Source organism: Ambystoma mexicanum, chromosome 10 (assembly GCF_040938575.1).
Source record: "Ambystoma mexicanum isolate Mex_15411 chromosome 10, UKY_AmexF1_1, whole genome shotgun sequence".
In the NCBI taxonomy this organism is placed as follows: Eukaryota; Metazoa; Chordata; class Amphibia; order Caudata; family Ambystomatidae; genus Ambystoma; species Ambystoma mexicanum.
The window spans coordinates 895,822,590-895,847,918 of NC_090932.1; the positions used below are offsets into that span (position 1 = coordinate 895,822,590).

General features: G+C 43.9%; 1 protein-coding gene across 9 annotated transcripts in view; it reads left to right on the forward strand.

Annotated features, from left to right (window-relative positions):
* MCF2L2 (MCF.2 cell line derived transforming sequence-like 2) overlaps nt 1–25,329 on the forward strand; it is a 3,251,461-nt gene that overhangs the window by 3,018,031 nt on the left and 208,101 nt on the right. For 8 of the 9 annotated variants that reach the window (XM_069618639.1, XM_069618638.1, XM_069618642.1 and 5 more), the window contains 2 exons: nt 8,664–8,756; nt 12,948–13,019. In XM_069618639.1, the coding sequence (XP_069474740.1) occupies nt 8,664–8,756; nt 12,948–13,019 (165 nt within the window). The remainder of the gene's footprint in view (nt 1–8,663; nt 8,757–12,947; nt 13,020–25,329) is intronic. The other variant, XM_069618644.1, reaches the window with a different exon arrangement.

Below are 25,329 nucleotides of genomic sequence, written 5' to 3' on the forward strand. Positions count from 1 at the left end.
ATCTGCTCTGTCTATGCACCATGCACCTGGCCACCCTCTGACTTTTGGGCCCAGGTACCTGCTCACCTTGCCACCCACACTGCCTCCGGCAATCCCTTGCACTGGGGTCTGTATCTGTAACCATACAGTCCCCCCTTTTTTTCTCTGCACTTATCAGACACACCATGTCTGTTGCCGTACACCTAGCACTTGCCACCTGCTGACTGCACTACCACTGTTTGTTACTTTTTTATAATGTATTTATTTTATTATTTATCTGTTTTCCTGTGCTCAGCACTTTCCACTTCTCCACCCCTCCCATGAACTTTCCCCTTCCGTCTCCCATGCACTTGCGTGTTCCCAATGTCACTGGGCCTAGTAAGATCATTGTTTTGTTTCTCCCTTGTTCCCCTCCCTTGTTTTGTCACGCTCTGAATCACGTGTGTACGAGCGTGATACAAATAAAATTTCAATATCAATATCAATTTCTCCCACTTCTTCCTCGCTGTGGCCCTCAGTACAAGTTTAGAAGATTTAACTCAATTTTCGCAGATGTAATTCCTGTTACCACATGCAGAAATCTAGTGTCTCTTCACTATTACAACTTCCTGTCTGGACCGGCAGTAAGAGGTGGATATTCTGAATAGCCACATGCAGAATGTTTAAAAACCTGCATGGTCACTTTTGGTACCCCTAAAAAATCAATATCTAACCTTGTTGGGGAATCAGGATGGATTAGGTAGAGCAGCGGATCATAATGCTGCTGTAGCATGCACACGGATGAACGCAAAAGCAAACACACAGAAGACTGCATGCTCCCTCTGTATCCTCAAAGGAAAGAGGTATTTGGAAATATTTTAATTGAATTAACTGAAGTGCACTTCTGCTTGCTGCTAGAAAGAAGCCTTGCTGAGGGGTCAGTGCTGGTGCAAAGTAATGTGGGTTGTCCTTCCTGAATTTTGAAAGTGTTCATGAAGAATTTACTTGGCTGTCCACTGCCCAATCCCCAATTTATCATGCTGCTGGCAAAGTACCTAGTTCTAGTCCACTTTGGAGAAAATGAATTTGTATTTGGACAGGTCTTAATGCAATCCTGATGGCTTGCAGTCATACATTTGAAAAAAACAGTGACAACCCTAATTCGATGACTCCACTCTGACAGGTTTCCAAAACGAGCAACGATACTTATGGTTGGTATGGAAAAGAAAGAAAATGTTGGAAAAGGGTGAAAAGTAAAGGAAAACAGGGGGTCGAAGGAAAAGAAAATGGAGGAGGAGTAGCGGCAAAGGGGTGCATGGAGGTTGGCACCTACCTCCATAAAGTAAAACATTTAAAATATTGTCAAAAAAGAAATCCAAATGTTGCTAATTTTTAAGGGAGTTGCCCAAATTGGCAATTTGCATTTCTGATATACAGCCTATCCTGCCTTTTGTTGTTAGAAGGGTTGCCTTGGGCCTGAAGACTGTTTAGTGCTGTACAACGAGAGCATGTTATATAATGAACTGAGCTGTTTGTTAGCTTCAGGGCTGTATCCTCGGCAGGGAATCTGCCCATTAAAAGCCCCCTTAATCTAGACATATCTTCACAGTCACACACGTATCCTTTCTAAAGAATTGGCCCCTCAGGGCCCCAAAAGGTCATGAGGGATCCTTTAAGTACACTGGTGCTTAATTTGTTGATTGAAAGAGTCTGACAGTCCCCCTGAGGGTGGTACTTAGCAGGAGGATCCCATGAGAGGTGACCCCCCCTCTGCGGGAGAAGGGAAGACTATCAAAGGAGAACATGGTAAGTCAGCCACCATGCACTGCTCACCCAACAACACAGATAGCGCCCAAGCACCCCCATCCTCTATGACTCCTCTTTCTTCTGTTAGTTACCTCATGCATAGTAACCCGGTCTATCAGACAGACAATACTGTGACAAGGAAGAATGAGTGAAGAGTGAGAATAGATGGCTCCAGAAATACTGACACGAAGAAGAGCGGGGCGATGAAGAGCAGGACGATGAAGAGCCCTATGCATAACCAAGACAAACATACTAGCTATCCGGGATTTGAAAGATGTGTACCTTAAAAACCAATTAAGGACTCTCCTCAGAGTCAGTCCTGCCCCAGTGAAGCATCGAGCTGGGGAACAAAGCCGCGCAGGGAGAACACGCTGCAGACCCGGACGCCAGTAGAAGGAAATCGGCGTCTGAGAAGGCTGAGCGGAGCGAGGGCTCACCTGAAGGCTGGGAAACCGGACATCTGGTGACAGGAAGGAAGCCATCCGAGTGGTCCAGGTGAGACCTGATGTACGGTGAGAAACCAGCGTGGCAGAGGCGCTGAGAGCCGCAAGCACACCGCGAGAGCCCAGGGGAAGCCAGAGAAGCTTGCCGGTTTTGCAGAGGACCGGGGCCCTCATGGACCAAATTAGAAGGTATGTGGAGGGGCACCAGAAAGGCACTGGGAAACACTAGAGGCTGTTAACGGGAGGAAGTGCAGAACCATCTTCCTCATCCCAGTGGGACCAAACGGAGAACAAAACATTCTGGGTGAGAGAGCACCCCAAAGAAACCAGAAGAGAGAGAACGGCATGAGACCCGAATGTTGAGAGGTTTGGAGAGTTATACATACAAGATAATGCCTGGTAGGATAGTGAACCAGGCCTGAGTAAGAGACATTATAAACCTGGAAATGGGGGCTGATACCCACATAACCAGAAGGGAAGACCAAGGGGGAGAGAAATATCCTATGGCAAAGGTCAGAAGACCAACAGAAAAGGAAACCGGACATCTGGTGGCAGGAAGGAAGCCATCCGAGTGGTCCAGGTGAGACCTGATGTACAGTGAGAAACCAGCGTGGCGGAGCCGCTGAAAGCCGCGAGCAGACCCCGAGAGCCCAGGGGAAGCCAGAGAAGCTTGCTGGTGTTGTAGAGGACAGGGACCCTCGTGGGCCAAATAAGAAGGTACTTGGAGGGGCACCAGAATGACACTGGGAAACACTAGAGACTGTAATCGGGAGGCAGTGCAGAACCATCTTCCTCATCTAAGTGGGACCGAACTGACAAACAAAACATTCTGGGTGAGAGAGCACCCCAAAGAAAACCCCAAAGAAACCAGAAGAGAGAGAAGGGCCTGGGACCCGAATGTTGAGAGGTTTGGATAGTTATACATACATGATAATGCCTGGTAGGATAGCGAACCAGGCCAGAGTAAGCGACATTATAAACCTGGAAAAGTGCGCTGGTACCCACATAACCAGAAGAGAAGACCAAGGGGTGGAGAAATATCCTATGGCAAAGGTCAGAAGACCAACAGAAAAGAGAAACATTGTTTAGTCAAAGTCGAGAGGAGACCAGGGGAAGAGAGAAATATCATTTGGCAAAAGTCGAGAGAAGACCAGAGGAGGAAAGATATATCCTTTGGTAAAAATCCAGAAATCATTGCGACTGTTGAAAGAGAGCCTGGAAGAGGCTTGGGGAAGGGGGACATTTTCCCCATGTTGATTGAACTGTAAAGAGTTGCCAGGGAAGGCCTGGGGAAGGGAGACCCCCCCACCATCTGTTTGGAACTATATAGAAAGGCTTAGTGATGGCCAGGGGAAGGAGGATATTCCCCCATCATTTACGAACTGCCTAAAACCATCCAGAAGGAAGGAGCCACCCTGCTGGAGTTAGGGCGAAAACCTGCTATATAGTTTTTCTTTTGAAGTGTAAGGGACGGAAATAGGTTTGGGACATAGGAGAGTGGACTAAATACTTTTGACGGATGTTTTGACATCCTTAGTGTTGTTTGAGGCAGGGATAACGCCTCTTAGTTATACGGACAGGTAGGGTTCTTCCTTATTTTCTGTTAAATAAACATTTATGCCAACAAGCATGCCACCTTTGTGTCCCGCGTCTACTACTGCACCCTAAAAGTGGTCAAATTATTTCACTCTTCTTAACTTTTAATTACCTAAGATAATAGTTGGTTTATCCCTTCTGTTTCTGTTGTAGATTATAAACACAGAATATTCACTTTCATTTCCATTAACTTCATTAAATCGCCATAAGAATGAACTAATAATGGAAGGGTTTTTGGCGTTCTACCCATTATAGGCACGTTATCTGCATACACAAACAAGTGGCTTTGTGATGAGCAAAAGAGGAATGTCAACCGCTGTATTCATGAGATACTTTTTCAACCCATCAACATAAAGATTGAAAAGTTCAGGGGCATAACGCATCCCTGGTGCACCCTTTGGGTGATTTTAAATAAACCGGTCATCTCCCCATTCCGGCCAAATGCCACGAAGGCAGCCGTGTTGAAATTAAGTTGAATGACAATGTTCAAAAGACAACTGTCAATTCCCAAACCACAGATAATTTACCGAATCAAATACCTATTTATCATGTCAAAGGCCATTGAAGGCCCATAAAGACCAAATGCAAAGCACCCCCTTTGACCGCATATTATTTCTATATGGTGAGGGATGGAGTTCCCAAGTACTTGCGAAAACATAACTGAGAGTTCGACATAATGTTTTTCTCCTCCAGCCAAGTTTGGAGTCTATCCACCAGAGCCCTACCTAAGAATTTCAGCGAGATGCCGTTCAGGACAATGGAATGATATTTGACAATCTTCTAGTAATAAAACAATCTGAAACAATTTGAACAGTGAAGGTGCCTAGACTTCTGGTGAAAATGTGTAAAGATCACCAGGTCCCATCAGGCCCAGGAGCTGTAGAAAACCTTCATCCTTAATTGCCTTGTAGATCTCTGCTCGGGGATAGACTGTCTGCTAGTGTTCTTAGTGGGAGAAAGAAACACTCGGACGGATCCAGTGCATTAACAGTAGAACACCCATAAATACTAGTATAATGAGCCTGCAATGATTTCTGCCATGCTCTCCATACTTGAGGACCTCTACATGTCGATGCTGAAAGCTACTAGCTTCCAAAACTGCCTAGTATCTCTTCAGGAGCAAGCTTCCCACAGGCAGTCCCAAGATTGTTGCGCATGTAGTCTTTTTGTCTCTAGTAGGATGCACTTATAATTCCCTCTGGCTGTTCTCCTGGCGGTTAAGTTAGCAACCGGATTATTCAGAGCCTTAAACCGACTTAGTTTCACGTCTCTACACCTCGCATTGAAGCAGGTTTGCTGTCACCTAACCAAACTCGGAGGTTTCTTAAAAGTAAGAAGGTTACAAATAATTCAATTAAGAGAAATAAAATAAAACAGTATACTTGGGCCACCAACTTTAGCCATGAGACAGTTCTCTATCAATGCAAGACCTTGTTTGACAACGTGTGTGACAGTAGGGACAGGATTTAGAAATTCCCACTTCATTCTCCTCTGTGAATGTGTTGCTTCACTGGAAGCAGAAATAATACTTTTATGTTTCCTTGGCAGTCTTAAGAAATGCGATGTTAAAATGACTGGGTAGCGATCACATTGCACGTGCGTCGTAATTACAAGGTCGATTATCTGCCACATTCGAAATCATCAAGTAATCAATCGAACCTTTCATGGATCTTACAAATGTGCCTTTTTGCAGGAGTATCAGAAATAGTGTGTCCATTCATCATAGAAAATTAATTGTACAGCAGGAGGTGCTTCAAAGTGTTTCCTTGGCGGTTAGTACATTTCGCTTTAGAAGCCATGTCAGGGATAACCCCAAACCATTGCTTCATTAGGGTCTGCAAGATCCACTTTGGCCCTACCAAATGCTCACATTCAGATCCCCACCAATCAAAACAAGCTGAGCCAAGTCTAACAAAAACCATGATTCCTGTTAAAGTGCCTTTAAAATAATGCATAGATCTGAGAGGGACGGGGAGGTCTCATCAACAGCACTAAAGTGATTTTATATATGAATTAAAACTCCCAGGTTCCTGTTGTAAATAACTAACAATTTGAATGATAGGTGGGGTATTCAGCCATATATTGACATCCCCAATGATCAATAGTCGCGTATAAGTGCGCGCAGTTGTGGAAAGGAATTGGTCCAGGTTATCTAAGAAGGTCCACAACATAGCCTGCGGGTCGGTAGCATAAAATAGTTTTAGTGGGCAGAGCAAGACTAAAAAGTCCAATTTGCGGGGCCTCACCCCACTGCAGAGTCTCAAATTGCGATATATTCCAATGGATGTATATATATAACAGCAATACTGCCTCCTCTGTAAGTGGAGTGGTTTATCCATTTTATGGGGTAGTTTAAACGCAGTGATGGATGCATCATTAAACAAGGTTTCAGTTCAGGAAAACAAATCCAAATTGTTTTGTTTAGTCACATCGCAGAGCACTGGGGCATTGTTCCCTGCTGCTGATCTGGGTTTAACCAGAGCCACGTGAACTTAATTTAAGCTGCTTCCTAGAGGACACACTGGTTTTAAGGTCTTAAGAGACATAGTTCCGGGTCTATGTTGAAGAGATGCACTTTAGATTACACAAAAAAGTTATTGTATTCCTGCTGGCCACAGCCAGATTAGTGTGTACATTTTTAGATTAAGTATTATTTTTTTTTAATTATTTATTTATTTTTATTTGTATATGGTTTTCAAATAACCTTTACAAAATTCCAACCACTTTAAAAATGGAATCTTAAGTATTATTAAAGCAACTGATAATGTGGAGTGTGCAAGCCCTTTACACATATTGTTATTATATTTCTGCACCTATTCTCAAATATGGAATATTTTCTTCTTTGGGCAATTTATACCATTTAATGTGCAATCCTAGTGGGATTACTAAGGAGAAATAAGGCATGAATGTGTTGTTCATGAGGTCTCGGGGAAGGGGAGTCCTCAGCAGCTCACCCACAGCCATGGGTTGTAATGATGTATTCAAAGGAATTGCCCAACTGTGTTCTTCAGGGAGGTCATTGTAAGTGCAAATACAGGGAGCTATCAGGCATGCTGGTGTTGGTTACATTGCGTCGTGAGGAGTGGTTGGAGTTGGCCACTTACTTTTGGGTTCTGCAAACAGGACAGAAGAACATTGTGTTACCACTGCATTTTCTCTGTCTACTTCCTGGTCCGAAGAGAATGGGAAATCGCGTCACATTTTGTTGGTGGTGGCTTAACGCCATATTCATTTGGCTAATGTGTCAGGGGTGAAAGTGGCACTTGAACTGTGAAGCAATTATTTGAGTAAAAGTCAGACTGCAATTCCTGGGGGAGTGAAACCTGTGGAAAGTAAACACAGAAGTCACTACATTTGGCAAATGCAATTCAAGACAATTTGTGAGAGCACGAAGTTTCCATATATTCTACTTTTCCCTGTTAATCCTTTGTAGGTCCACTTTTGACAGTCTTTTGATTATGTTTGCTGAAAGAAGCTGAGAATCAGTGTCACGATTGAGAGTATAGGCCTCCACCTCAGGCCGAAAGTACCGCGCGCAAATACCAGTGCGCACGTTTGAGATCACTGAAAGCTGTTGAACAAAATGGCTGCACTTACCTTAAGCACTGGGTCTGAGCATAAAATACCTGTACGCTATATTTCCTTTAATCTCACAATGCTTGTACATACCCAAATAACTTTTAAGACCACTTACCTGCAGTGGACGTGGCGGTCACATGCTCAGAAAGCCCTCTGTGTATCAGAGGGATCTACGTGAAAATACTGCAAAAATGACTGTGAATCCCCAAATCTCTAATTTTTTGCAACGTCTTTATGAGAAAATAAATGCAGGGGTAGACCCCCGTGCCTCCCCCACCTCTCATCCCTCTCACTCCCCCATTTAAATGTATACGGCACCCCAACCTCCATCTATATTTTTGCTTAAAGTAGTTGCAAACCATTCGATATTTTCGGGTTCGCAGTAATGGTGTGTGCAGTAAGGGGGGGATGCCATGGCAGAGGATGTGGAGATGCGCCAAAAGGATCAGCCCAGGGTAAGTGGCCTTGGCGTATCTCATCCTCTCACATAGAGATCCAATAAAACAAGAACAGTTTCACTAAAAGTGTTCAGGTGCTAGAACCGAACACAATACACAGTATGCCTGCTAAAAAAAAGCCAGTGGCTGACCACCCATGCAAGGTGGACGACAGTGGTGGAAATGGAAAAAATGTGGTGGGGGATGCCACAAGGGCCGGAGTGGGGGAGGAGTTTAATGGGTGGGGCGGTGCATGAGAGGCGTGGTCTAGAAGGGATGGTCTGGAAGTGGACATCCGATCAAATAAATCTTTGGGCCTAATTTACAGAGCGTTTCCCACGGGGGTTTTGTCATTATAAAACGCTTCTGTGAATTGGGGCATTTATTTGGTTCATAGTTGTTTTTGCATCCAGCACTGCTAGAATACTTTAAAAAAAAATTAAATAAAAGCCCCCGCGACGGCTGCATTGCCTTTTCCCGCTGGCTTTGGCACCAGTGTTTAATGCACAATGCTCGCTACATGTACAACTGAATGCTGGCGTCGTGGAAGTTTTTTTTTTATTTTAATTTTTACATTTTTTTTAGTATTCCGGCGCGGTTCATGGGCTTGGGTGGCTGAATCTGGCAGGATCCCGAGATCCGGCTACGCATCTGGTGCCGGATCTCGGATCTGCCGAGAGCCGGCCCAATGACCAGCACTGGGGGAGAGGTCAACGTGCATGTCGTAACAATGTAATGTGAGTGCATGACCTTTAATCTGCTTCTTTGCTTTTCGGCGATGTACCCCCACCCAATGCTTTCTAACCACTAACCCTGCATGCCCTGCCTCTGTCTGCCCTCCCAGATCCGGAACCTAAGGCAAAAGAAGTCCCCCGGCGGTTTTCCTTAGCCTCCTCCCTCAGCACAACTGCTATTAAAGTTCATACTCGGACGAAAGGTACCTTTGCTTTATCAACTAACCCATGCCTTCTCTTTCCTTACCCACACACCCCCATGCCTCGGCTCTGCCAACTGAAAAACAAGTGCTTGAACTGCTGTGAAATATTGCTGGGAAGGGTTAATGATGAACGACGAATCTCTTCATTTAAGAAAAAAGTGTCAAAGTTTAAAAAAGATTTATACTTAAAAACAAACGCTATTTTGCACCAGGGCCTAATTTTTAAGGCAGGTTTACATGCACAGAATACTAGATATTTAGCTATGTTTTACAGAGACATATTTGCGTAAGTATTCCTGTGGCATAAGATGAAACAGCCGGGTCTGATTCACAACCCAAAGGCACTGGCACCAATGAGGTGCTCAGGAGCATCTCGGATGCGCGCGCACCTGCTGTGTTATACCTCAGTCAGAAAGAATGGAAGTGGCGCCGTCTGGAGATGCTGGGGCGTGTCTGAGATGCCCACGACCAAGTGCTCTGAAAAGACGAAACTGTACTTGCTTTTCAGTGCAGACAATTACAATTAACAGCAGTCTCGAATCAAAATGGTCTGCTTACTACAACCCTCTCACAAAAATGAAGTTGCAAAAGTGAATGCTTATTTGTCCATGTTGTTTCTTCTGTAAACTACTCAGCATGAATAAATGTGAATCTTCAAGAAGTACAATAGCAGTAGCAGTAACCGTCATATAACTTGCTGATCCCGTGCCCCGCCCCCCCCTCTCTCACTTGCTCTGTCTCACTCCATGACTCCCTTTCTATGTGGGTAAGAGTCTCGCTGTCAAGTGCACGTTTGTTTGAGGCACTTCAGCTGCTGCTCACAGCAGCATGGACAGAGAAATAAGACAGATATCTTGAAAGGGTAGAGGGTATTTTTTTTCAAACGAAGCTATTAAAACAAATTGCCCAAACATTGTAAATTGGGTCTTTTTTAAATTTAACTATGTTCCTTTCTAGTAATAATTTCGAGGATACATTCTAGTGTTAGAAAAGAATGTTAGGTGTCTTTCTAAGCAAAACACATTATCTAAACCTAAAATAACCATACACAATATTTTCTTATAGAAGAACATTACTATTATTTTTTTTTCCTTTTTGTTTATTAACCCAATTTGCGTTTTTTACACAATGGATAGGGAGTTGCATTACTATTGTACTCTTGCAATAGAAAAAGGGAAAGTGGAAAAAGCACCAACAAGGGTTCCTGGCTGCTTTGCATTACATCAAAAAGCATTTGGGAAGAACAACTAGAGGGCTTTATATCTGATGTACATGTCTATGGTGAAAGGGCGGTATGCCTGAATCACTAAATACATAATGCACACTGGGCTTAGTGCTTATTTCATTTTTCATAATACTCCCCTAACATTAAAATATCTGCACCATGAAATATATATACCATGTTTGACAGCCTAAGGATTTGGATATGAGCCTAAAAGGGCTGGAGATAATGTTTGCTCCGCCCTTGCAACATTTTAGAAAAGGAGAGGAGAAACCAGGTCTCAGGGTAACTATACATACTCAGTACCCAAAGCACAGACACCCTTAGAGAATTATATATATAAAGGATAGTAAACATTCAGGTATGCTGATAGCATGTGATTATTGTGAATAAAGAGGGGTATACTATATACTTGTATTAGGTATACCGTATAGCCTTCTGCTGTTTCTTTCCATATCATGGAGTGAATAGCCCACTGGACAAACATTGTTTGGCTAATCTCTATTTCTGGACCAGTTTGAGGTTTCTGCCCATATGTCAAAAATCTGTGTGATTGTAGAGCATGAGCTGACACAGAGCATGTGTTAACACAGGCAAAAACATAATAGCGGACACTGCATAGGTGACACCTGCACCAGAGCCGTACTAACTTATGGCCCAGCAGGGTAAATGTGGCTCAATATGGCAGCCTTTGTTAATTGGTCAAAAGCATTGAGGTTAAGCTGGTGATTGATTTTGCAGCACCTGCAAAGGTGTTGTGGATGTCTTTACCCAATAGACCCTATAGGCGTTCCACGTAAATCTTTGAAGCTGGACAATTGGCAAACATTCAATGCGGGAAAGGTATCCTTTACTTTATACCATAGGCTTGGCAAGAAGCTTACCATTTCATGGCAATGCCACAGTGGATTGCCAAAACAGTATTCCTACCAAAATGTATGTTTTCCCAACAGGAAATAGTTATCTTAAGTTCATCAGTGCCATTTCTGCATTACAGATCTAACAACTGTACAGTGCCGCTCTGCAATTAACTCGCCGAAGGTGATATTTGAAAAAGGAGTATGTGGGGTATAAGGGTTGCAGATATTTGATACCTCTTACGTTAATATGTTTACAACCAAAACATATTTCAAACAAATTGAGAGTATATACTCTTTTTATTGCAAGTTGGATTTTTAGACTCTAAGAACATTATTTAAAAATGCTGTTCGCCAGGCAGCACTCTGAGTTTAAGTTGTGGTAGTCGCCCAGTGCACTCTCATAAACGGCTCATTAGTCAAAATATCAAAACTAAAACAATATGATTCATGCAACAAAAATACACTCCATTCGGTTGTATCCGACACTTTGCCTTACAAATAACTAATAACAACAAGGATCCCCCCAACTTGAAAAGCTCATTTATCCCATAAGATATACTAGATATATTCTAGTAAATGTAAATCTGTGATCCGATGTTTTTTTTCTAAATCAACAATAACATGGAATTATTCCTACCTCAGGTGGTCAGTTATTCCATGTTGACATGGCTGTGCCGGTAATAAAATGAGGACTAGTTTGCTGATATCTGAGCTAGACTCTCTCCCGTTCCATTGAGGGTTGGCTCCTGCACATTTTTCTTTTCTGATGAAATCTTAATTTTTGCTGTTAAAAATGTAGGCGATCACAAGTGGACTGTTTTGTAGGTCTGACCACAGATCTTGCACAGGAAGCCAGTGGAGTCATTGAAGGCTGGGAGTAATCTTGTCACTCTTGTAGACACTCACAGCAGAGTGAGCAGGAGCCTCCCACGCTGCTTTGAAAGGAGCTATTGTGGGCTTTGGTCAACTATGCAGGCTGTTGGGTGCAGGGGAGACAATGCAGGGGAGTGATGACAAATGCTTGGATTTTCTTCTGTACATGTTCTGTTTGAATACATCTCTTATTAAAACAAAAAAAACGCTAATAAAGAAAACGACATCTCTTGTCTCAATCAAGATGCAGTGGGAAGTGAGAAGAACAAAGAAGACATTGACTATGACTCAGCATATTTAGCCTTTTGCCATCTAAGATGAGACAGAGCGATGCAGCCTGTGGTCTTAGTTGATGAGCGATTCTATTGTAAGCAACCCTGACAGTAATCACTGAAATTGGTGCAGAGTTGAACACTAGAAGCTCTATCGTCTGGGCATGCAGGGTCAGATAATGACCTCCAATGCATTCCTCTAGGGCCTCAAGCAAACCAACAGAACGTGGCGCATCCGATTGATGACACCTTCAAATAGAGTCTGGTGCCCTCAGCACGCCGGTGAAGCATCCGTGTTCAGAATGCCCATCAACATTTCCAGCAGCAACTCCATATCATGAATAAACAAAACTGTCCACAAGATCTTTACAATTCTTGAAATATAAATCTAAGTTTCTGCTTTGTTTTCAATTTGCTGATTATTTTTAACAGAGGTGTGTCTTTGTATTGATTCTAAGAGCATATTGACATGATTCTTCTGTAGAAGGTGTAATCAGTTCTTTTGGGACACGTCCAACATTTTAAGCATGCACCAGGTCAGTCACCAGTTTTGAAAAAAAGCATCATGTGCTTTGCTCAAAAGAATGAATGGACCACGGTTCGGTAAACAGACCCCGGAAAATAGACCTAATTCCCATTGTATTATAACCATACCACACTGCAAAAGAGCTACTGACCAATACACATTATGAAAAATCACGAATGACTCTTTCAATGCCATATAAGCACACAATTACATCGAATATTATATAGTTCACTAATTTAATGTTTATTCATTCGTTTGTTTTGGAATCTCTTTTACAGATTTCTTGTTTAAAGCATCAGCAGAGGACATTTTCGATAATAACTCACAGTCCTGTGGCATGTTTTTCAGGTTGCATGCAAGAACACAGTGAAAGCAATACTTTGGTGTTTAGCTCTAGAGCAAGTAAATCACTTTGCTTCTGTACTTTCTCCCTGACAGGTCCACTTGGTCCTGATGTGAAGGCAAAGAGGCATGAAATAAAGAGTGATCCAACCCCCTTTGGTTTCGAAGGTACAAACATTAATGTCATGCATGGAACATCCATACTTTCGATGGCAGTTAAGCATTCATCTTCTCAGCCTTAATAGGTGCTTTACTGAAAAGCTAAATATGTCATTTCATTGCCTTGTACATGTGCTTATGCGTTCTTAATGCTGATTGGCTCAATATCAGTCGCACCGAGTAAATATGCACTTTCAGGAGCAGTTTATTTATTGGTTTTGCCGTGTTCAGGATTATAAATACAATAATATAAGGTGTTTTCCTCTCATTGTAATTTCCATGCGAAGCCATTCAAATATATGTCAGTCTAGAAAGTTTATACCGTGTCAGGGACGTTTCGCAGCAGTTTATCCCTCCCGTCTAAATGCTACCACGAAGAACGTTGCTTATCCCCTCCGCGTAAATGCTACTACGAAGAATGTTTTTCTTCTGCCTATGACACTTTTGAGGAATTTTTTCCCACTGCACCTCCTCAAAAAAGCAACTTGTGTTAGAAATGGTAACCACTGCACACTACTCCTTTTAAACTGCTCTCGCAACTCCAAGGAGTGGCAAACCACAACCGCAGAGTGATAGCAGGCCTGAGATGCTGCAGTCACATTACACCTGTCACCAATTTAGGATGCAGAGCCTAATCCATATGGCACTAAACTGTAAAACAGGACATCTCTGAAAGTTTCTCAGTCCTAACAACCACATAGAATCTTAAGGTTGGTGCCATAATCTGTGCTTGGGGCCTGATTTTGCTATGTCTTGTTATGAGGGTGTGATGTCACTGTGGAACCTGGTAGGTGTCTGGGGATTCTAAGATTGGCAGTTAGTGCTGCTGCTCTGGATGGGAAAGGATGTCCGGGTATTTTCTCTACTTGTTATCTTAGATGTGGCAATAAACTCACATCTATATAATTTACCTGGCTCTGGTACTTGAGTTATATCAGTTGGCCTCCTGAAATCTTCTTTACATGCCTCCAGCCAGATACAAGAGATTAACAATATGGTCTCTTCAAACTATTGTTTTTCACCTTAGAACACGCTACCTGCACACCTGAGACTGTGAGGAGTCTACCTTACAGGCTCTTCATTAATCAGCTCTCTCTTTCACCCGCACTAATGATCGGTCAGGCACCTAAGCGATTCATGGCACGCATCCCCCCACTTGGATAACTCAATCCAGATTTAATTATTAGTGACCCACATCAGATAGTGGTTTCACAAGTACAGCAACAAACTACATATGAAGTGATCAATGCGCCCTCATGAATGACACACCCCCTGTATCCTGAAAGGGGCTCCGAGGGTGCAACTAGCACCATGTGGCCTTCTTTTTAAAAAAATCACCAGTAGCTATTATAAATTATCAAAACATATTTACTATCTTCGTGGAAGGACTGGACCTCTAGGAAGACATCTGGAAACATATCAGGATGTTCTCCTTCTGTTACATAATCTCTTTTCACAGAGGTGCTGTCTTGGAAATGCTTTCTCTCTGATTAACCTGCTGTAAAATTATAAGGATATTGTATGTTCCCAACTATTTCACTTATAGTCGTATTGGAAGATGTATGCAAGTAGTCTTAATTTGTCCTTTTAATTTCCCTATCCCATAATATTTGCTAATTGACAAGTACGATAATGTCATCAACTACATCAGATGGGGGCTAGATGCCACTGCTGCCTGCTCTCCGGTGATTTTCATTTGTCTCCATTTTGATCTGAAGGTGGTCGTGCATTGAGCACTGCTGGATGATGGTGAACTTTGCATGGGAGGAAGACACTTCCTCCCACTGTACAGGATATCAATCCCAGGGGCTCTAAACTACCATTCAGGTGTGAACAGGCATCGACTTCAGCAATCGTGCTGTGTTAATTTTGTTTTGTGTTTTTCTAATTTGCATTATTCTTGGATCCCTCGTGAGCCCTCTATTCTTGCTTGTGGAGTTTGCCTTTGCACCATTATCATTTTCTATTCATTACATTTATTATTGGAATTTCTTATAAGCCATGTGTTATAAAACATTGAACTCCCCCCCTCAGCTCTTCCCCCATTTCCGCCCCTCCCCTCTTTCCCAGATCTTGGTGTCCTGGTCTGTTTTCTCCTGTAGATAATTTTCATCGTCGCTGTCCCTTCTTGTCTCAGAGTTCTTTCTGCTTAATTTTTCCCTATACTTGCAGTGTCTTCTCTCTTCCTCACTCTCTGTTGACAGTTCTTTCCCCCTTCCTCCTTTCTCTATGATATTGCTGCCCAGCCTCTAGTGGGGGAATGCTGTTCAGACAAGTCCCAGCAGGTTCATCTTCCTTGGGCAGCAGGCTCTCCTGGAGTCCTTCATTAGAAATTCCATCACCGGATCCCAGTCCAAAAGACATTTCTGGCATCCCCCACTGAGTGTATACGTTACTTTTTCCATTGCTGCCAGGTTCCAAATTTTACTCCCCCATTCGTGCTCCGTGGGTGCCTCTTTTGCTTTCCATTTGCGGCCATCATCATATTTACATATATTTTCCGCTGGGCTTTCGTGGGCAATTTTCCTAGCCCCCCATCCAAACCCATTATAAAAAAGCCCCTAGTTTGCCTTCTTTTCTATACCCAGCATGTCTTTCATCGCTTCTTGAATCATACCCCAAAATGGTTCGATTGATGGGCATTGCCACCATATGTGTCCTCAAGATCCTTCCTACCCTGCACCCCCTCCAACATTTTTTGGATAATGTTTGGTAGATTTTGGACAGTCTACTAGGAGTCAGGTGCCATTGATACATCATTTTTGGCCAGATTTCCTGAATTTGCAGCGACCTTGCCAATTTGGGTATATTTTTTATTATTTTTTATTTTATTTTATTTTAGTACAGTTTATTACATACCTTTAAAAAAAAAGAGAAAAACTTTTTTTTCACACAAAGTTCATATACACATATAATTAAGTTCTTTCAACTAAAGTTCTAATTTGTCACGTTGTTTCATGTTAAGTGTTTTTAATGTAACAGTTCTTTATTTAATTTGTCGAGGTAAAATGTCAAGGCAAATGTTTGTTTATTGTCGGCTCCTTCCGACAATGCCGACCACCAATCTTCTCCATTAAGGGATGATGTTTTTGCAAGTTCAGACCCTAGATGTTTAGTTCTCAATATTCTGAGCTCTCTACAGAATAACACTAAGGCCCTCATTACAAGTCAGGCGGTGGACCGTGGTGCTATTAGCACCATGGTCTATGCCGGATTCCGCCATGGTGGATGGCGGAATTACCGCCCCATTCCAAGGGGAGTGGGGCGGTAATTCCCCATTCACCATGGCCCTCATTACAAAGCAGGCGGTGGACCATGGTGCTATTAGCACCATGGTCCATGCCGGATTCCGCCATGGTGGATGGCGGAATTACCGCCCCATTCCAAGGTGAGTGGGGCGGTAATTCCCCATTCACCATTTGCCCTTCCCCATTCCCATTTTTGCCCCATAGGGCATAATGGGGATGGGGAAGGCGCTAATTACGGCACCGTAAATTACGCTGCTGTAATTAGCACCAAGGTCGCTTAGCGCCTTGGACTTTAACGCCTGCAAAAAGCAGGCGTTAAAGTGTGAATCAGGCGTTAAGGGTTAACGGCGCCGACGGCGCCGTTAAACCCTTAACGCCTGACTTGTAATGAGGGCCTAAGTGTTTTAACGTTTCTTTTCCATCTTCACAAAATCGACATCTGGTGTCTGCCATTGCGTCTTTTGCTTTTCTCCAATTCAACACTTCTTTAGTATGGAAAAGATTTAGACGGAACTTCAAGAATATTGTTCTCAAGCGTTTACAGGGAAACTTTTCCATATATTTGGGCAGCTTGTTCAAAGCCCTGGATTCCGGTGCGCTCTGTTGCATACATCTATGCTGGGCTCTTTGTTCTACTGTTTCTATCCAATCCTGCTCCCATAGTTTCCTTTTAACAGCATTCGGATTGTTTATCAAGAATTCTTTGTTGCTGTTTAATTGTGTAAGAGTCGTCTCGCAAGATTGCTTCCAAGTGTCCAGTATTGATTGATTTTTAACTGCGTTCGATTTATTCAAGATTTGGAACTGAGGAAGACAATTCTAATTGGTCACTTTGCTGTATAAGGCCAATGTATTCCAGATGACTCTTGCATTAATTGATGTTAAACCTGCCTTTGGGGAGCTAAAGGATTTTTTTCCAGAAAATATTTTTACACTGCGCCCATGTCGTATATGGACAACCCAGAATTGCTTCGGCACCATGGATCAAGACCGGTATAACTTTGGCTCTAAAGAAATTGATGATGGGTTTCATGGTGAATTTGCCGAACTTCCTTTGTATGACTACACCTTGGGCAGCTAATGCTTTGCATTTTGTTTTGATCATTTGGACCATGGGTTCATCATTAATGTTGGAGTTTATTAATACTCCCAGATATTGTGCCTGTTTTATGCATTTTATCCGGTCTCGACCAAGCTTCCAACATAATTTTTATTTATAGTTCCTTTTGGATCCTTTAAGATTTTTTATGACCAGGATCTCTGTTTTTGCTGCATTTATTTCAAGACCGTTAGTCAGTATATATTTTTAAAGCTGACAGTTTGTGCTGCAGGCCAATTGGAGTTGCATCCAGAAGCACAACGTCATCTGCATAAAGCATCCAACTTACTTGATTCCCATTCATTTTAGGAGGAAAGGATTGAATGTCTCCTACCACCATTGCCACATCAGCTATAAACAGGTTAAACAGTGTTGATCCTAAGGGACACCCCTGTTTAACTCCTCAATATGTTTTTATCAGAACTGATAAAGATCCTTTTTGATCCATGCAGATTTTGATTTGTGTGTCGGAATATAATTCTTTGATTGCCGTCATTAGATTTGGTGGGCATTTCCACTTTGTCAATTTCGTCCATAGTAAATCTATATTTACTGAGTCGAAGGCATGAGCCAGATCCACAAATGCGAGGTGTTTTTCCCCTTCTTGATGGTTTCCATTTTTATCAGGTTAAGCATTAGGAGATTCAGCCCACACCCTACGCCTTTTGCAAAGCCTGTTTGGCAGATGTCTGATATTCCTGCCGATTTGATCCAAGTTGTTAAGTGGCTTAGTAGTTGGGTGGCGAAAATCTTACCCACCACGTCTAAGAGTGCTATGGGTCGGTAGTTGGTGGGGGCTGATCTAATGCCTTTTTAAAATACTAGCATAATAATAGCACTCTTCCATGACGTTGGTATGATGCCTTCTTGTTGTATGTTCTTACATAAAGTTAGCCCACTCTTCTGGGTTTTGCTTTAGCATCTGATTTGTTAATCCGTCAGGGCCAGGAGCTCTAGACGCACTAATTCTCTTGATGTCCTTGATATCATCTATGGTGATATCAAAATTCCAGCATTTTGAGCACTGATCTTGCAGAGCTTTGGTCGGTTCTTGATTCTTGAATAAATTTGTATAGTGATCAATCCAATTTTCATCTATCACCATGTTGCATTGACTGGATTGTTGGGGCAATTCTGTGTTGTTAATATAAATCCAAAAGTCTCTTGAGTTTTTTTGAGCCATGCTTTTCAACATAGCCTCTGCGTCTTGTTGTTCCATTATGATTTCATGACTCTTTAGCCAATTTTGGTATTTCATTTTTGGGTATATTTGCCCTCAGGCTTAGCCATTGCTCCATGTTGATTTTTAACTTCCTTTTCCCAGTTGCTCATGAACCGTCTTTCCCCTGATTCCTCTCCTTCTTTGATCAATCTGTATAGTGCCCCTACTAGGTGTCTGTCCCCTGCATTAGTGGATACAAAGTTCTCGAACAGGGTTAGTTTGTGTGTTGCTGCCTCCTTTACTTTGGGATTTTGGGCTTAGTGTCTCAGTTGGGCGTAATGAAATCTTTCCCCGTCTTCCCATCCAAATTCACTTTTACATTGGAGAAAGGATTTTACCTCCTCACCTTCATACAGATCCCTTAGCATCTGACATCCCCCTTCCTTCCATTTGTCAAAGTCTGTCCCAGCCCACCCTGGCATGAATTGCAGGTTCTTGAAGATCGGGGTAAGTGGCAATGGGAATGTTGTGGTTTTGGACCGTTTTGCCACATCGTCCCACGTTTGCCCTACCAAGGATTCAATGTCACTAAAATGCATGTTACAGGGTCTGCTCTCCCGGGGTAGTCTATGCACCTTTTCCAGATCTGTACCCACAACCACTCTATCCATTTCCCTCCACTTTCCCCTCTGTCCTCCTTTGCCCAATCCCTCAATACTCTGATTTGAGCTGCCCGATAATATGCTATAAGGTCGGGTTCTCCCATTCCCCCTTTGTCCCTAAGTTGCATCATCAGTTTCTGTGAGATTCTTGGCTTCTTCTGCGCCCAAATAAAGGCCTGCGTGTGTTTGTGTATTTTTCAGAAAAAGGGCACCAGTACTTTAGTGGGGATTGCCAAAAATGCATATAGTAGTTTTGGTAGTACTGCCATTCTCAGGACATTTCTCCTCGCCATCCACGATATGGTTAAGGGGCTCCAACTGTGGAACATATTCTTGACGACCTCCATCAGAGGGGGATAGTTAGCCTCGAACAGTTGGTCAACAGTTTTTGTGATATAGATTCCCAGATATCTTATTTTATTCGGGGCCCACGAGTATGCTGAACCAGCTTTTATCACCCCTCCCTTCCTGCTGGTAATTGTAGACTCAGTACCTCCGATTTGTTCCTGTTTATTTTCGATCCGGCTACCTTCCCAAAGTTTGCCAGAGCCTTATCTACTGCATTTAAGGATTTCTCAGGTTTTGAGAGAGTTAACAGCATATCGTCTGCGATTGCTGCCACTTTATGTACCCTGCCCCCAAAATGCACCCCCTCTATGTTTTAGATAGTTCTGATTGTACTCAGGAGAGGTTCTAGGTGGATCGTGAATAATAATGGGAACAAGGGACATCCCTGTTTTACCTCTCAGAATCCCATTTTGCGCATGGTGAGGAAGAGAAACCTCCACTCCACTCTATCTAAAGCTTTTTATGTATCCAACGCGACCACTAGGGCCGCGGTACTTGATTTATTAACCTTCTCTATGATATGGGCAATCCTCCTGGTGTTATCATGAGTTTGCCTCCCACGCATAAATCCCGATTGATCCGCGTCTACTAGTCTAGGGAGTAGAGGTTTTAATCGGTTGGCCAGGATCTTAGTATAAATGTTTGTGTCTAGGTTAATAAGTGCAATCGGCCTGTATCCGACGCATGTTGTATGATCCTTCCATGGCTTAGGCAATAGTACCACTTTCGCTTCCTCCATTGAGGGTGATATCCCTCCCCCTCCCACAAAGTTGTTGTATAGGGAGGCCAGGCATGGGGCCAAGATCTTCTTATATGTCTTATAAAATTCTGACGTGAAGCCATCAGGGTCCAGGGCTTTATTTATGGGGAGTGCAGAGATTGCCGTGTACATCTCTTCTCTAAATATCTCCTTCTCTAGTTCCTCCCTTTCTTGGGACGTTATCTCCGGTAAACTTGCAGTTATCCAGGTATTCTGCCTGGCCCTCCTCATCAATCAAGCCTTCCAACTGCAAAGGCGATGCTTGCCTCACTAAACTAGTTGAAGACTGTGTAGAAACACTTGCACCATTTCTCAAGTCATTTATCAATCCCTCCTTCAACTCTAACTCAGTCGCAGATAGCATAAAAGAAGCCTGGGTGCACCCACTTCTAAATAAAAACACCCTAGACCCAGAAAATGCCAATAACTACAGACCCATCACCACCGTCCCCTTCCTGCTCAAGATCCTGGATAAAGTTGCCTACACGCAAATCCAGCAATACTTGGAAGAAAATCACCTTCTAGGAAAAAGACAATTAGGCTTCCGTCCAGGACCCAGGACTGAGTCAGCCCTACTCGATCTCAAAATCCAACTCAACGATATCATGGACAAAGGCAAACCGGCACTTCTGCTCCTATTAGATCTGTCCGCTGCCTTCGACCTGGTCAACCACGACATCCTAGGATTGCAACTAAAAAATGAAGCCCACTTCTCTCCTCAAGCCATCTCTTGGGTTACCTCCTTCCTCAAGGCTCGACTCATGAAAGTCTTCTCAGACTCCGCCTTCACTACACCGACCATCATCCACTGTGCAGTCCCACAGGGCTCATGCACAGCCCCTACTCTGTACAACATATTCACCCTTCCACTCTTCAATGACTTGGATCGTCGCGACATAGCCTACACCAACTATGCCAACGACACCCAAGTTCTACTCCCCCTAACTGGCATCTATGAACAAGATGCTGCAGCGCTAACCAAGATCTACAAAGCCATCCAAACTTGGACGGCAGCCAACGGCCTCTGTTTAAACTGAGACAAAACAGAGATCCTCCTAGTAGGCACCAAGGAAACTCTCAACAAACTCCCACCACAATACAAAAGCTTTAATATTGACAACTCCACCGTCACTGTATCCTCAGCAGTAAAAACCTTAGAAATATGCCTTGACTCAACTCTGTCAATGTCACGTAAGGTCAATGCCATAGCCACATCCGCCCCGCTCATCACTAAGGTAACCAACTCAGTTAAACCTTTGCTCTCTACCAAAAACTGTCAACTCGTACACCAGACCCACCAGATCTCATTTGGCCAACCAGATTTATGTACCCACTTTCAAATGAAGCAAAGCCGGCAGGTCCAGCTTTCAACACCTAGCACCCAAAAGCTGGAACGCACTACCCACTGTACTAAGAGACGAAAAATCCTACACTGCGTTCCGCAAACTGCTGAAAACCACTCTATTTAACTAACCCGTCCTTCCACCGCTCTTATATATGTTGACTGTATGTAACTAAATGAATTTACCTAGCTGTGTTGTAATGTAATCATGTACCAAGTGAGCATGTTGTAACAGTGCCACGATGCCTCCGTGCCAATGTGTGCTATACAAATTCAAATAAATAAATAAATCTGGGTCTTTCGTTTTGTAGACTTCTCCATAATATTTCTCAAATTTCCTCTTAATTGATTTAAGGTCTGTTCTTAATTTTTAGGATAGTTCTTTCCTTTTCCTCTTTCCTTAGCATTCTTGCCAACAGTCTTTTCTCTTTATTTGCCTTAATATAGTACTTCTGTTTGAGGTGTATAAGGGACCTCTCTGCTCTGCTAGTTTGTAGTGTTTCAAGTTGCCCTCTGACCGCCCTGTATTCCCCTCTAGTCTCCCCTGAGGGGTTTTCTGGCATTTCTTTTTTTTATTATATTTTTTATTTATTTCTCAGGACCACAAGTTACAGAAAAAGATATGGGGAGCAACAAATTGTAACACCGTCTTTGTCTTCCTCCATTGTCCCTCCCCCTCTCTGTGTTCTATCCGCTCATGAGTTTTAACTCTAATAACTATAATAACTCCCGCCCTCTCTCCTCCCTTCCTCCCCCCGCCACTGCAACATTCAGCATTTCAACGTTTGGGTGAGGCATAGTGTCTCTGTCCGACACACCTAGGACTCCCCAGAGCCGGGCCGTCCCCTCGGCTCACCAAACTAAATAATGGGAACCCTGCGGAGTAATTTAGGCTTAAAGTACATTTGTTCCCTGTCATCCATGAACTCGTGAAGTGGCATCCAGATGATCAGGTACTTTGAGTAGGACCCATATGCCATTGCTGTCACCTTTTCCATGGCCATCACTCCCCAAAGTATCACCCACCACATGGCCACTACCAGCCTCTGCTTATTTTTCCATGCCTGCGCCAAGGTGATTCTGGCTGAGCTCAACATGTGTGCGGTAAAGGCCGCCCTGCTTCCAGTGTTCGCATAGCTCCCTTCAACAGCCTCGCCCAGTAGGACCACTACCGGATCAAAGGGCAGTTGTGTCCCGGTTATCTCCTTGATATGGCTCAAGATCTCCTTCCAGTAAGTCTCCACCAATGGGCAAGTCCACCACATGTGGATTAGGTCCCCAGGTTGTCCACACCCGCTCCAACATGCCGTGGGGTAGTCTGGAATTATGGAATGCATACGTTGTGGTGTCATATACCACCACAGACAGAGCTTATATGCCGCCTCTTTAATTGAGGCACATTTGGAGCTTTTGGCTCAGTGCCATATGCGACTCCATGACTCCCCGGAGGTTGGTTTTGCCACATCTACTTCCCATTTCTGCATGTACGGTAGGATTTCTTCCGGGTCCACCTCCCCCCTCAGCCGGTACAATCTCGACACTCCTTTTTCCAACCTCCCCTCCTTTATAGTGAGTTCCAGACCTATTGGGTCCTGGGTCGCTCCCTCCCGAACCTGTGTGTTGGTAATCCAGTGTCGAAGTTGGATATAATGTAAGCGTTCCCTCTCAGGAATGTGAAATTTGTCTTTACAACCTTCAAAAGTTAGGGGTGACCCCTCCGTGTAGAGTTCCCCCAATGCCAAGGCCTGTTCCCCTCCTCCCCAGTATGCTCAGAAGTCGGGCCGCATCGTTGGTGTGACGCTTTGATTATGGGCCACCGGCGCAAGAGGGCCTCCCCCCACCTTCACCCTTTTCCCCCGCAATGCCTTATCCCAATACCATAGGGTGGCCTTGGTCGTTTCCAGTAGTGTGCCTCCTTTGCCTCTATGCCTTGCGGAATCCCAGACTCCCAAGAGGTGTCTTAGTTGCCTCTTTTTCAAGGGCCACCCATCGATTCTGGTTTTCTCTGGGTGTGCATTGCAACATAGGTGCTACCTGTGCTGCCCATAAATACCTGCGAAATTCTGGTACCCCCAGCACCCGCAGAGCATGTGGTCTAAATAGGACTTTCCTGGGAGCCCTTGCTTTGTTCCTCTCCAAATGGAAGACATAACTTCTTTCTGGAAATGTTTAATTGCTGGGCCCAGGATGCATATTGGGAGGGCTCCCGTCACGTACAAAAACCTACGGAGTAGGTTCATCTTGACTGATATTATGCGTGCGAGCCATGATAACTCCTGCATGTCCCATCGTTTAAGAACTCCAATCAATGTTTTCAACAGATCCGGGATATTGGCCCCATAAAGCCTCTCGTAAGTGGGCGTCAGGTATACTCCCAAGTATTTCACAGCTTTCTGTTCCCACTTCAAAGGATACCAGTTTACCCATTCAGATACATGCTACGGGATCTCGGTTATGTTAAGTGCCTTGGATTTGGGGTAGTTAATGTAGAACCCCGAAACCCTTGCAAACCTGTCCAGCAGCTCTATGGCCTTTGGTAGTGAATTTGTTGTGTCCCTCAGGAACATGAGGGCACCATCCGCATAAAGAGAGCTACGTTTTGAGATCCGCTAGCGCCCACCTCCACTCCTCGTATTCCCGGCTAATCGCAGACCCTCCGCACCATGGGCTCCATGGCCATTGCGAAAATCAATGGTGACAGTGGACACCCCTGTCTCGTGCCCTTCCGGATGGGGATACTGTCTGTGAGCTGCCCATAAATCATTAGCCCAGTGGATGGGTTCCCATAGTTAGCCAGTACAATACGAGTAAAGATTGGCCCGCACCCAAATTTTTCAAGAGTCAGCTGTAGAAATCCCCAGTGTAAGCTATCAAAGGCTCTAGAGGCATCCAATGCCAGCACCGAGAACCGCTGACCTGTCTTTCATCCCCAATCTATGGTGTCTATGCTCTACGAATGTTATCATGGGTATGCCGCCCTTTCACAAATCCTGCCTGATCCGGGTGGAATTAAGTTTGGGAGGACATTTGCTAGCCTCCGGACCAGGACCGTGGAATACATTTTTGCATCCCCATTCAATAATGAAATCGGGTGATAGCTAGCGCATTCTAGGGGGCCCTGTGCGGTTTCAACAATAATACCGTGGTAGCTGGGCCCCTGACCCGCGAGGCCTGCCCTGTTTCCCGAATATGGTTAAATAGTCTTGTTAGGGGGCCCACCAGGATAGACTAAAATGTCTTATAATATGCATTGCTTAGCCCATCCAGGCCTGGAAATGTATGTCCCTTCAATGTCCTTATGACCTCTCCCACTTCTTCCTCAGATACGGGTGCCTCCAACATTTGTCTGTCTGATTCACTAATCTGTGGGAGAGACACCTGGCCCAGGAGTGCTACTTGCACTTCCCTCTCCAAGTTGTCCCCCTTCAGGTTGGCCGTGTAGTATGAGTACATGACTTCCTCTATTTCTTTTTCCCCTCTCACTAGGTCCCCATCCTGACGTTTTAGTTGGGCGATGGCAGCGAGGAATCGGTTGGCCTTATCCCCATTTATGTAATTTATGTAATAAAACTGTTTAGTTTGCAGAAGGAGACGTGCAGCTTTGTCTGCCAGGTGCGTCTCTAATGCCGCCCTGACTTTTTTGAGTTCCCGCCACCTTTTTGTGAGCCCTTGTCTTTGTACTCCGCCTCGGCTTGTGT